The 14,070-nt window shown below is 41.6% G+C and overlaps 1 protein-coding gene across 3 annotated transcripts in view; it reads right to left on the reverse strand.

Moving 5' to 3' along the window:
* Positions 1 to 14,070, reverse strand: part of PPA2 (inorganic pyrophosphatase 2) — a 117,411-nt gene that overhangs the window by 71,743 nt on the left and 31,598 nt on the right. For all 3 annotated transcript variants that reach the window (XM_020974746.2, XM_020974747.2, XM_020974745.2), the window contains one exon: positions 12,692 to 12,778. In XM_020974746.2, coding sequence (XP_020830405.1) covers positions 12,692 to 12,778 — 87 coding nt within the window. The remainder of the gene's footprint in view (positions 1 to 12,691; positions 12,779 to 14,070) is intronic.

Raw genomic sequence — 14,070 nt, forward strand, 5'->3', positions numbered from 1 at the left:
GGAGATGGAAAAATCATGCCAATTAAATTAGCGGATGACAGTTCTGAGTAGGGTAACAAATACACTTGTGGCCAAGAAAAAGAAGGTGAAATTTAAAAGGGATAAAGGTGGTGAGAGTCAGCATAATGGAATAGACAGCTAGCCTCTGAGTCAGGAAAAGCTGGGGATAAGGGTGCTAAGAGGCAGTGTGGCCTAGTGGATAAAGAGTTGGACTTGGACTAGTGTCAGGAAGATCTGAGATTTGGTCCCACCTCTGCCATATAAAGGTCTCGTACAGTCTCTTAGTCCTTCTCAGTTGCTCATAAGTTGTTGAGAAGGTGCCAGTCTACATTGGTAAAGGAAGTCTTTCACCAAGAGTTCCCTTCAATGATGAACTCACACATTTGTTGCACCTATTTTCAGACTTTTTTGATACATTGATCAACTTTACTGATTTCTTTTCTTTTTTTTTTTTCATTAAAGATAGTATTTATCATATAGGACAGTTCCCTAGGAGGCCAAAGGATACTTGGAGAAATTTGTTGAAGTAAAAAAAAAAAACATATTCTATCCCCACCAAAGAATGGCAAAATCCTATACTTACATTTAAAAAGTATTTGCACAAGTAAAAACTATGTGAAGAGGGAACAGGCTGATCTGGGTCTATTCATTAATTCCTACATTCATTACATACCTATGTAACAACATTTCATGTTACTTTTAACATGGTGGAATCTAATACAGAAAGTCCTGTAGTTAGGTTCAAAACTAGTTCATGGATATGAAATACGGGATACCCCAAGCATGTGGGATTCCTAGGGACAGGAATTAGGACTAGTCTTGTTTATTAATACGTACGATTTGTAAATGGAAGTGCACAATGAAATGTCCCAAGTTTATAGATGACACTAAGTTCTTCCTGGTGGTAAAATGGCACTGACAACTACATGAGTGGGCAAAACGAGGGGCAAGGAGCTTCAGCACAAGCGTAAGAAATCGAAACTGTGCTCACGGCATGATGGCCTCTGCCTCAGCAGGCATGACCTCAAGATCTCAGAACCTTCACAGGCTTTCCACCAAAGCTTTGACACACAGGTGGTCCTGCAGCCCAAGAGACCAATGCAATATGAGGCACCAACAGCAAGGATACAAGGGACAAAAGAAAAGATTATTCTTGTTCAAAATCATGGCTCCATATAAGGGACTCTGCATCGACTGGCACTGTGTGAAAATGGAATCAGACTGCCTTACAGGTTAGAGAGTTCCTTGACATTGGAAGTGTACAAGCACAGACTGAAGGATGGTTTATCTGGGATGCCCAAAGTAAGATGCCCCAAGTTCCATTCCAACACTAGAATGCTTTATTTCTCTGAACTATATCTGGAATTCCAGGAGCCATTCCGGTCACTGCACCTTAAGAAAAACATAAATATGCTAGAAACAAATACTTCAGAATCCAACACAGAAGTACAAATACAGACTCTTAAAAACAGTGCAGTACAGAGCTGGAAGGGAGCTCACCTGGGGCAGCTCATCTACTCTACTTTCGGATATCCTGACTAGGAAGTTTTTCTTTTATATTTGACCCCACATCTGCCCCTCCACCACTTCAAAGCTTTATGCCTAGTTTTGCTCTCCCTAATCAGACAAACGAAACCGTTTTCTCTTCTACTTAATAGACAGTCAGTTATTGAAGATAACTCATATCCCCACCACTATTCATCTCTAACCACAGAGCAAACACCCTCAGTCCCTTCTCCAGGGCAAACACCCTCAGTTCCTTCACTCAATCCTCATATTTCAAGATCTCAATGCCCTTCATCATCCTCGTCACCTTCCTCTGGATTCTCTCCAGGTTATCAACACTTCAACAGATCTTTGATCTGTTGGTACTTCCCATATTGGTACTGCCCATATTGGTACTTCTCCAGCAGTACAAAACACAATTGTCTTATCCATGTTTTTTCATAAATCCTCCATGGAGGATCAACTCTCCATGCTGAAAGCCTCCTCTAGGCCTTGTAACATTTCACAATCACCACTCAAGCTGTCCATTAGTCATTTTTCTAAGCATACATTTCCTTCAGAACATCCCTTACTTCACGCATCAGGTAGTGTAAAAGAGTGACCTCAGGATTTGGAAGACCTGAGTTACTGACCTGCTTCAGACTCAGACTAGCTGTGTGACTCCAGGAATATCTTTAACCTTTCAATGTCCCCAGATAACTCTTTAAAACTATACATAGAACAGCAGCTGCTGAACTGCACTGGTAAAAGGATTTGCCTTGCTGAGAGTTCTCTACACCAATGAAATCACAGGTGCAGACAAAAAAAACCCCAAACTCTTACATATACTACTTCTTGTATGTAAAATCCTGTATCACCAGCTGTCTCTAGGACATCTGGAATTGGAAGTCCCTTGGGCATCTCAAACTCAGAGCTCATTATCTTCTCCCTAAACTCCACCCCTCCTCCAATCCTCCCTATTTCTGTCAAACACATCATCTTCCTTTCAGTCATCCCGGTTCACAATCTTGATGTCAACCTTACTTCCTCATGCCCACTAACCTATATATCTGTTCAGTTGTTAAGTGTTGTCGTTTCTACCTCTATAATCTCTGGCATCTGTCCACTTCTCTCATATACAACCCAATACCAAATCCTACGAGCAGTCAAGTAGGCAGGAAGAGAACCAAGAGAGAGTGGTGTCCCAAAAGCCCTGAGAGAAGAGAGCATTCAGAAGAAAGCACAGCAAAGAGGTTAAGCCTGAGAAAAAGCCACAAGATTTGACAATTATTAGATCATTAGATTTATGAGGTTTCATTTGAAGAAAACAGTTGCAGCGGAGTGATGGGGTTAAAAAAAAAATAAACAGCCTAAAGAGGGTTTAGAAGAGATTGACAGACAAAAAAGTGGAAGCCAAGGGTGAAAAAAGCTTTTATGAGGAATTTGGCTGATAAGGGAAGGAGGGACTCTGTGTGATGTGCGTGGCGAGGGGTTTTTGAGGATGGGAAAACCTGAGCATGTTTACAGGCCACTAGAAAGGAAGCAACACAGAATAAGGCGATCAAAGTAATGCCAACTATAAGAAGTTCAAGAAATAGGTGATGCTTCAGTGAAAGGCACACTAGGAGAATGGAGGGAGTCACACTTAAGTACCCAGACTCATCACAAACTACAGTAGTGATAATACATTTATAAGCAGGAGCTTCTTTTGCAAGAATTGAAGGGAAATTCTCTTCCTGTGAACATTCTCCATTGAAAAGTTGTTGATAAATCTAAAAAGAAAGATTAATCTCTCAGTTAACAGTTTATAGACAACAGGAGAAGAAAAGTGGAGCCTGGGTTAGCCACGTAAATAGTTCTGACCCTCCTCAAAAAGGGTCAAGGCCTCCTGTGCCCACAGGCACCAAGCTAACTTTACAGACTTCTGGTCCCAAATCATTGTTTGTTCTTGGTGCTAAAAGAGGAGCACTGACATCACGGGCAATGTCTTGACTTTCAAGTGAACTGGATTTAAGGAGGAAGAGTTTCAAAAAGTTATCAGCCTCACTCTCTCCTCCAGAGTCATCAGAATGCAGTGGCAAGACAAAAGTCGAGATGACTGGCCATGGCCTAGGACACAGTGGGTGACTTGGGACTTATTAAATTAAGGTCTTTCCCGGGTCTCGGTTTGTCTGAGGCAGCTCCCATTCAATGACTCATGGCTATAGCTCCAAAAGGTACTTGATTACCTGCTCTACCTTGAAGGAATGCCTGTATGAAAAAGCATTTGTTAAGGGTGCTGAGCACAGTGCTGAGTGCTGAGGATACAAACATAAAAGCAAAAAGCGGTTTCCTCTTCAAGGAGCTTCCATTCCCTAATATGGGAGATAAAACATTGCCAGAGGGGGTTATTTTAATGAGGAGAGGGCCTGAAAATATAGCAGCAGGCCAGAGGAAATGGGCTGGTATACCTGAGGTGCTCATCCACAGGGCTTCTGGGCAAGAATTCAGGGCGTGGTCACTAGGCCAAGTAACCAGGTAGTAATCTGGGGAGGCAAAAGAGGCACTCAATATTAAGGAGTCCCAGTTTCTAACAACTTTACTGGAATATCAGGTAGTAATTGACTATACGCTGTACATGGCAAGCACTCCCAGGCTCATCTCCATTTGTTGAAATCCTACCTGTTTTCAAGACTCAGGTCAAATGTTATCTGCTTTGTGAAACCTTCACGGATCCTTCCTCCCGCACCCCCCAATATGTGACCTCTCCATTCTCTGAATCTATCAATCAGTAAGCATTTATTACACACCTGTTATGGAGCAAGCACTGTGCAGGTGAGGCTTTGGTGATGAAATACCAAACCAGCTCTTCCTTTCCCTATAAGGAGCTTCTATCCATGAACTCATTCACAGATAAGTAAATACCAATATGCAGTGAAGGTGGGGGAGGAGGGCCTCTGTGCTAACAAATGGAATTAGGAAAGGCCTCACGAAGGAGGTAGTAATTAAATTGAGCCTTGAAAGGAGGTAAGAGCTGCAACAAGGAGAGGTAGGCAGGGAAGCACCCAAGGCTTCAAGGACGGCCTGTTCAAAGGCACACTGCAGCAAACAGCAAAGAAGCCAGACAGTCTAACTGAAGCAAGTTGGCCAAGGTGGCTGCAGCTCGCCGTGCCTGGGCAGGAGTAACGTACAGTCAGCCTGGAAAGAACTGGCTGCAGCCAAACTGTAAAAAGCTTTAGATGCCAGACAGAGGCATTGGTGTGTGATGCAAAAGGCAACGGGGAACCACCGATGCTTCTTAAGCAGGACAGTGACATGGCCGGACTGGCACGGTAGGACACAGCTTAAGGTTAACAGCTACATGGAGGATAATTCAGAGAGAGAAGAGACTGGATTCAGGGAAACCAATTAGGAGGCTACCCCTAAAACAGTCCGGGTGAAAGACAGTCCAGGAGAAAGGGCCTGAACGAGGGTCGTGGTGGTGGGAGTAGTAGAAAGAAGGAAAACAATACAAAAATAATTTGATGAGGCAGAATCAACAGCTAGGTGGCGCAATGGACAAAGCACCAAACCAGGCCTAGAGTCAGGAAGACCTGAGCTCCAATTGCGCCCCTTCTAGCTGTGTGACCCTGCTCAAGTCATTTAATCTTGGTCTGCCTCAATTTCCTCAACTGTAAAACGAGGACCATAATAGCACCCACCTCTCAGGACTGTTGTGAGGATCAAATGAGATAATATTTGTAAAGGTGCCTGACACATAGTAGATGCTTAATAAATACGAATTTACTTCCAGCCTGCCAGCCTTGGCAAATCCACTGGACGTGAGGCATCAGTGACAACGAAGGGTCCCAGATGATTCCTGAACACCAGTACAGCATTTTATACACTCACCTTCTGCATTAAAATATAGTTATTTGTAGAGTTGTCTTTTCATCCCTCCCAGGTTGCAAATGCTTCATCTTACTCATCTCTGTAGTCCAAGCAGGGCCTTTTATAGGGCACCCCATACAGTAGGTATTCAATAGTTGTAGAGTAAACATATTGAGTTCATTATATCAACCTGATCTAAATAGTCTAATTTTATTAAATTTTTTATTTAAATTCAATTTTAAAATTAAATATTTCATGTTTCTAACTATGAGTTAAAATAATTGCACATTTATTATTCATAAGAAATATCTAATTTACCTAGGGTTGTTGTTTTAGATAAATAAAACAATTTAAATGTTTTCTAGATAATTATAGTTTCCCTTAGTACAACAAAACATATCCCAAATATCCATAATTAACTTGTTAAACTGGAACCAGATCCTTCTCCAAGTATATGACTGAAATTGCTCTGGTAAATAAAATACCTAAATCAGATTTTAAGTTCTCTCATATAATGACAGAATAACTGCTTTAGAAAATATACTATCACATTTCCAAAAATCAAATCTATATCTGAATTTTAATTTGGACATATATATATATTTTTGTTATACACAAAACAGCAACATAATATTCATAGGAAAATGACATTAAACTGATTCTTCCTGACAAGTGATTAGAACCAAGTATTGTTGATTCAGGCAAATAGGGACAAACTATAAAAATGAGGATTTACACCTGGAATGATAATAGCTAAGAAAGGGTACCACTGAAGTCTATAAAATTATGAAAAATATAGCTCAAATGAACATAGACCTTCCATCAAATTTCAACATACCAGTACAAGGGAGCATCACCTTAGGGCTTGAAAGAGGGGACATTAGTGTTAATAAAAGAGCAATAATTTTACGTGAGGTAGGAAACACTGACTTCACTAGCATATGCTGCTCTAGGGGTGGGTAACCTGTGGCCTCAAGGCTACATGTGGCCTTCTAGGTCCTTGGGTGCAGCCTTTTGACTGAGTCCAAGTTTTACAGAACAAATCCTTTTATTAAGGGGATTTGTTCAGTGAAGTCTGGCTTTAGTCAAAGGGCCGCACTGGAGGACCTAGGGGGCCACATGTGGCCTCGAGGTTGCAGCTTCCCCCACCCCTGTGCTACACTGTGGTGTCATCTTTTTACGTACCCTTCCTTTTCCCACCATGAAGCCATGGGTTCCCCAGGGGAAGGAATGTGTCTTTTTATGGCTCTACAATACAACACGAGGCTCAGTTACACATAGCAGATACCTGATAAACACTTGTGGATTACCATCTCCTCAAAGAATTTTCTCCAGTGGTCATCTAAAACATCTACTCATCCACCTTTTCTTCAATCTCTTTCTCACTACTGGCTCTTTCTCAGACAACTTAGAAACAAACTTGCTCGTGTCTCCTCTATCTAAATGAAAACCCTCCCTTGACCCTGTTACCCCCTTGAGATTACTTCCTATATCTCCCCCTACTCATGGTTACAATTTTAAATAAAGAAGGCTACACTTGAATTCTAGAAAGTTCCACAGTCTACATTCTTATCAGCTCCCATCTCTATGACAGGTTCCAGATCTCCACATGGAATCCAAATCTGGGGGTGAGGAACCTGCAGCCTCGAGGCCACATGTGGCTTTCCAGGTCCTTGGGTGCAGCCCTTTAAGTGAGTCTAGGTTTTACAGAACAAATCCTTTTATTAAGGGGATTTGTTCTGTGAAGTTTAGATTCTGCCAAAGGGCCACACATGTGACCTTCAGGCCTTAGGGTCTCCACCTGTCTCCTAAGCTCCAGTCCTGAATCACCATTTTTCTTTTGGCCACCTCCAACTGGAAGTCCCCATCTCAAAATCAACACGTTCAAAACCGAACTCATTATCTTTCCCCAAAACCCTCCCCTTTTCTGAACTTCCCCATCTCCCAGTTACCTGGTACATGGCTTGCAACCTCAATGTCCTTCTCAACTTCTTGCTCTACTTACCTCATATATCTAATTTGTCGCTATCTGGTCATTTCTACCATAGCATCTTTTGTGTGGCCTTCCTCTGCTCAGCCAGCCATCAGCCTCATTTGAGTTCTCACCATCTCCCTCTTGAAGAACAGAAATATTCTGTTCACTAGAGTCCCTGCCTCAAGCCTTTCTCCACTCTAATCCATTCCCCTCCACTCTGCAACTTGTCAGAATATTTTTCAAAAGCATAGGTCTCCACTCACCTTATGTTCCATGAGCTCCTTTCTCTTACCTCTAGGATAAGGTATTAAGTCATCTGTTTGGCATTTAAAGCTCTGCTTGACCTAGGCCCCTCTTACCTTTCTGCTCTTTTTACACCTTAGTCTTCATCATTCACTATGAGATCCAACTATAAGAGTCTTGGGCAGCTAGGGGCTCAGTGGATAAAGTGCTAGGCCTGGAATCAGAAAAACTCATCTTCGTGAGTTCAAATCTGACCTCAGACACTTACTAGCTGTGTGACCTTGGGCAAGTCACTTAACCCTGTCTGCCTCAGTTTCCTCATCTGTAAAATGAACTGGAGAAGGAAATAGCAGACTACTCCAGTATCTCTGCCAAGAAAACCCCAAATGGTGTCACAAAGAGTTGGACTTGACTGAAATAACTGAACAACAACATAGTGGTCTATTTGCTGTTCCCTGAAAGTGACACTCCCGCTCCTGTCTCTTGCCTTTTAACTGGCTGTCCCTGATACCTAGAAGCCCCTGACCCTTCATCTCCACCTCTTCACTTTCTTGGCTTCCTTCCACATTCAGCTCAAAACCACTTATTTTCAGGAGGCCCTCCTTGGTTCCCAATTACTAGTGACTTTCCCACCCAGATTACTTTCCCTCTACTACTTGGTGTGCATCTTGTATGTACCTAGTTATCTGCCTGTTGTCTCCCCTATTAGTAAGTGAGCTCCTTGAGGGCAGGCCAGGTTTGCGGGGATTGGATTTGGGTTTTTGTTTCGTTGTTATTATTTTGCCTTTCTTTGTGACCCAGCACTTAGCACTGTGCCTGGCACATGGTAGTTGCTTAATAAATTACTGTTGACTGATACTGCTTACTTTTACTTCTTTGTCATATGTTGTCATCTCTTAATTACCAAGTCCAAGCCACTACACCAATGAAAATCAGTGGAAAAAGTGTTGGATTTAGAGTTCAAATCCTGCCCCTGAATCTCACTGTCTATGTCTATCCTTGGATAGGTCAATGAAACCTACCTGTATACCGTGCCAAGTTCCACATGGAATACAAAGCAATTTGAAGGCACAGTCCTTGTCCTCAAGGAAGTGACAATCTAATTATGTCTTTTAAAATGGAAATAACTTAAATTTGAAAGAATTTGTTTTAAAAAATTTATTCTCCATATAATCAGTTAAACTAAAAATTCCACATAGAATATTTTCTTAGAACCAGGGGCAACTGAACTATGTTGCTAACGAATATTATTTTATCAAGTGTTTAAATTTCTTTTTTTTTTGAAGGCAATTGGAGTTAAGTGACTTGCCCTGGGTCACACAGCTAGTAAGTGCCAAGTGTTTGGTCTGAGGCCACATTTGAACTCAGGTCCTCCTGACTTCAGGGCAGGTGCTCTATCCACTGCGCCACCTCGCTGCCCCAAGTGTTTAAATTTCACAGGACAACTCTTCCAGGTTATGAAACACCACTAAACTGGCCTTGGATAGGGCAATGAAACCTACCTGGGACAGTTAGCTCATACGTAAAATGAAAGGGCTAGGCCACTATAGGTAGCCCCTAAATCTATGACCCTTACATCCCATACTCATCCAATTCTATTAGAAGTAATGTTTCTAAAGGCAGTATTCTCTGTCAAGAAAAGAGGCATTTGGAGCTGGAAGGCCTGTGCTCATATCCTTCTTCTGCCACTGAGGAAGTAAGCTTCTTAACCTCTATTTGAGCTTCTAGATCTAAGCCTGTGATCTTACCTACTGACTTCATTTCCTTACATCAAAATTCATAAGGAAAGCCATTTAATCTTTCTGGATCTCAGTTTTCTCTCATATAAAATAGGGATAATTACAGTTATACCACCTCACTGATATAAAAAAAGTTTCTATAAGAAACTTTGATTAAAAGGCATAAAAAATTCTTTCCTCACAAAAAGTCTGTGAGTTAAGTAGTACAGCTATTATCTCCACATCACATAAAAGGAAAACACTATCTATGTGAGCTATAATACTATTCATTGTTAGCATTATTATTATTATTGTTCTATTCAGACATAAAGTAACTATATTCCCATAATGTATAGAGAAAGACCTCTTAAGACCCAGCTTGCCATCGCTGCAGAGAAGTCACAACAGGGAACACCCATTATCCACCATGTATTCCTTGGCACCAGCTCAGAAGCGCCATGGTGTGGCCAACTCAGCTACATTTTTATATGACTTGAGGGGTTAAACCAGCAGAGCCACATGTGTGAGAGAAGTACAGCAGCAGTACTGTTCACAATTAAGTGACTCATGATGAACAAATACTTTCCCTTTGGTCTTGGGTCTGACCACTTGAAATACAGACTTTCCCCATGCAATATTCCACCAGCTTTGGTCAAACAGTTCTTCTAGTGACACTTCACAGATTTGAACTTTTGAATTTTTCTTGTTTTACCAGACCTATGATGTCAGTACAGGATGGTCCTGGTGAGGAACTTCTTCTATCATGCAAATAGGGATCCATTCTGGGATTTACAGTCTTAGTTCCCTGTGGTACTGGGAGACTGGTATTGGACAAGTGGCCTACTCCCAGTCACAAAGCCAGTCTGTCAGAATTAATATTTGAACCTAGGTTTCCCCAGCACTGAGGCCACCTCTCTATCCATTAAGCCATGCGGCTTCTCAATTGGGTGATACGGTTTTGAATATATTACAGGAGGAAATCCTAGGCTACACATGCATTTTGGTCATACACAAAACAGTAACATAGCTCTCCTCGCACTCATAAGAATCTACTGGAATCACCATGTTTAATTATTGGTACCACATTTTAAGGTGACACAAGCAAACTTTGAGCATGTTGAGATGAGTGAGGGTGACCACAGTGGAGAAAGACAGAAAAAAATCATGTCATAAGGAATGATTAAGAAAGGGAGCAGGGATGTTTAGCCTGGAAGACAGAACACTAAAAGGGACACACAAATAGCTACTATCAGATATCTGAAGCCACTGTGTGACAATGGACTAGACATTCTCTGTAACTCTGAAGAAAGAACTGGAAGCAACGGGGAGAAGTTACAGAGGCACAGATTTTTAAGCAACAAAAAAGAAACTTTTACACAATCTCAGAGTTAGAAGAGACCACAGAAGCCGTTTGGTCAAACTTTTTAGAAATGAGAGCCAGTAAGAATGGAATGGATTGTGCCAGGAGATAGTGTATTCCCCATCACTGAAAGTGTGAAAGTAGAAGATGGATGAGCACTTTTCAGGAATATTGTTGATCAAAAGAATTGAAAGCTATTAAAATACACACGAAAGACTGCTCCAAATCATTAATGATGAGAAATGTGAAATAATGTGAGACACTGTGAACTGGTCTATCCGTTCTGGAAAGCAACTTGGAATAATTCAAAGAAAGTTATGAAAACATCCATATTCTTTGACCCACTGACTACCCTGCTAGGCACATATTCCAAGAAAGTCACAGACAAAAATAGTGGTCACATACCCAACAAACAGAAATAACAGTCACATACACAACAAAATAGTTATAGCAGCATTTCTTTTTTGTGGTAGCTAAGAATTTGAAACAAAGTTGATGTCCATCTATCAAACAATGGCTAAACAAGTTGTGTTACATGAATGGAACAGAATGTTGCTACACCATAAAAAAGAAAAGATATGCTGAATTCAAAGAAGCACATGATTTATATCAACTGATAAAGAGTGAGGTAAGGCCAACCAGGAGAATAGTATAAGCAAGTATAGACACATAAGTAGAAAGGGAGTTCTCTTGGAAAAGATACTGGAGTGGCTTGCCATTTTCTTTTCCAGTGGACCAAGGCAAACAGAGTTAAGTAACCTGTCCAGGGTCACACAGATTGTAAGTGCTGAGGCTGGATTGGAACTCAGATCTTCCTGGATTCCAGCCCCAGCACTCTATCCACTGAGCCACCTAGCTGCCTCAGCACAGAAACAGCACTACTGAAAATAACTGGTTCCCTTATGATGTTATTTCTTCACATGATCCCTTCCCAAAGGTTTGAATGAATTCATTAACTTGTAATGACCCTGATGAAGTATCCCAAAGAACCAATACATCATGTCTAGATTCGTGTAGTTTGGGGCGTATTTAATCAATCACTCACTCAAATGCTAGCTGTATGCTAGTCCTCGCTCTAGGCCCTAGAGTGGGGTGGGGCAGGGAATGGGGGAGAATGGGGGAAGAGTTGAGAGGGATCTGGCCTTTCATTCAAAGAATGAAACTATCCCTACTCACAACGAGATTTCCATCAACTGAACTGCATTGATTTTAACTCTTTAGTCTTAAAAGCACTTTATAATGTGACTGGGAGCCATCGAGACTAGCTAACTCGCTGGAAAATGGAGGCCTTCAGCCTAATTTAGCTTTCGTGACCATTAACACTTGTCCCTATGTCTGGTAACAAGTGTTGGGATCAGAAAACAGCAGCAGCTCAAGGGTTCTAGACCTTGTGTGCAGAAAGTTTAGACATTTAAGTTGCTAATGGCCCCCAAACTCCACCTCATATAAAACCTCATGTAGTGAGGTGCTCAAAGTAGGCAAGTTGTGGATGCTGTGATGTGATAACAGTAACCTCAGGGCCTGCAAAAGATAAGCTACCTCACTTATTCAGAGGCTACACAGAGAGAATACTAACACACTTAGAGAGCAGAACTCAAAAAGCGGATCTGATTTCAGTGAGTCACTTCTCCCTAGCTTCCAAAACAAAAGAAGAAAGCCTTGGGCTATTCCATGTGACACCCCATGCTATAGCCAATCAGCACGGTGGGTTAGCGCTGGGGTGTGGCGGGAGTATGTGGCTTTAGTTCTTGGTCCTGATCTGTAATTGCACCTGGTTAGGCCCCTCATTTGGTCATCCTGAAGAGTTGCTGGGGGTCCAGGCAGATCAGATTGACTTACCCAGCATCACATAGCTAACAGGTATCAGAGGCAGGACTCCAGGGCTCACCTCTCAAAGTTTTGTTTCTTATTAGCTAAAATGCACCACCGTAAACCTGTCTGACTTCCAGGTGAGTATCCCAAAGCTCTCTTTTCTCACCATCGCCCTCCTCTCAATTCCTAGCAATTTCTGCACAAATCAAGGAGAACAAATATTGGAAGAATTCTTCAAATAGAACAAACCTTTGATCCTATTTCACAAACATCAATGGGATCGTTATCACCGCAGCAGCTGGTGGTACTGTCTTTATGATGAGGATCTTCCCAAGTCTAAACAGAAAATCAGAAATGTAAGTTAATGACCAAACTCCCACTCCAACAACCTCTCCCTTTGCCCTGTGACCATGAAGTTTTGCAGGTATCCACAATGTGAATGGAAAGATTCTCTTCCTTTGAGGCTTCACATAGGCTCAAGGCCAATATGCCAGTACATCCATAACTCCTACTACAATTGCAGCAGATTTTACAATATTTCCTCCTCAGACTGCCATTTGTCTGTACAATCACATCTGGAAGTGGGTGGTGTTCCCAGACACACACGTTTCTTCAAGCTTAGTCAGCGTCTAAACTTATATTCTCGTTTCCAGTTCCCATACCGTGCCCCTGCCCTCCTCTGCCAGCCAGAATTTGGACTTTAATCAGTCCCCGTGTAGCAGTAACAGCTGAGCTGGCACTTTATTTGAGTTGAGAGGGGGTAGGCTTGGAGGAGAACAAACTTTGTGCCTTTTAAATATCTTGTACCAGAAGAAACCCAGTCTTTCCTTGAGTAATATGAACTAAGTAAAAGCAAGACCACATCTATATTTTTCCCCCATTTTACTCCATTCACAGAAATCTTCCATCTCTACCCCCGTGTCTGCTGGAGGTTTTCACGCGCCTACAGGACATTCCTAAATTCTCTGGTTCTTCTAAAACTTGAGAAAAGATTGCATCCTGTTGGTCTCCAAAATTATGTGTGTGCACATTTTTGCTGTTTGGTGCTCGAGATTAGAGATCTCAAACATGCAGCCTGCAATACTCCCTGCGGCTTGAAGGAGATTAAAATGTAATTGAGAATATTTAACAAAATAAAAAAAATAAAAAAGAAGATAGATAATGTTAATATATGGTTTTCTAAGTCAATATGCAGCCCTGCAGGGATCCTTACACATGGTTTCCTTTCTCTTTGAGTTTGATACCCCTTCTCTAGGCAGCTATGACAGCAAGTTATAGAAAAGTGGCTAACAAGCATTGTTAGAGGGAGTTTCCTCACCTAACACTCAATGAAATCACAGGTCATCATCATCATCATCATCATTAATAACAATAATTACATTATCCTGTTAATTTAAACTGCCAGAAGACAGGGACACGCACAGATTCAGAGCTGGAAGGGGCCTTAGAGATTTTAGAGATAAGAAAACAGGAAGTGCTGGTGCCAGAAACTTCAAACTAGGACTCCAAGTCCAATTCCAGTGCCCTTTTCATTTATCAGGCCTATTTAAAATTCTGGATTCCATATATCACTGTTCCCTCCTTTGGGACTGATAACAGATTCCCTGAATTTTAGAAGCGGAAGGCAC

This window comes from Phascolarctos cinereus, unplaced genomic scaffold, assembly GCF_003287225.1.
Source record: "Phascolarctos cinereus isolate Bilbo 61053 unplaced genomic scaffold, phaCin_HiC Scaffold_9;HRSCAF=440, whole genome shotgun sequence".
NCBI classification, from domain to species: domain Eukaryota; kingdom Metazoa; phylum Chordata; class Mammalia; order Diprotodontia; family Phascolarctidae; genus Phascolarctos; species Phascolarctos cinereus.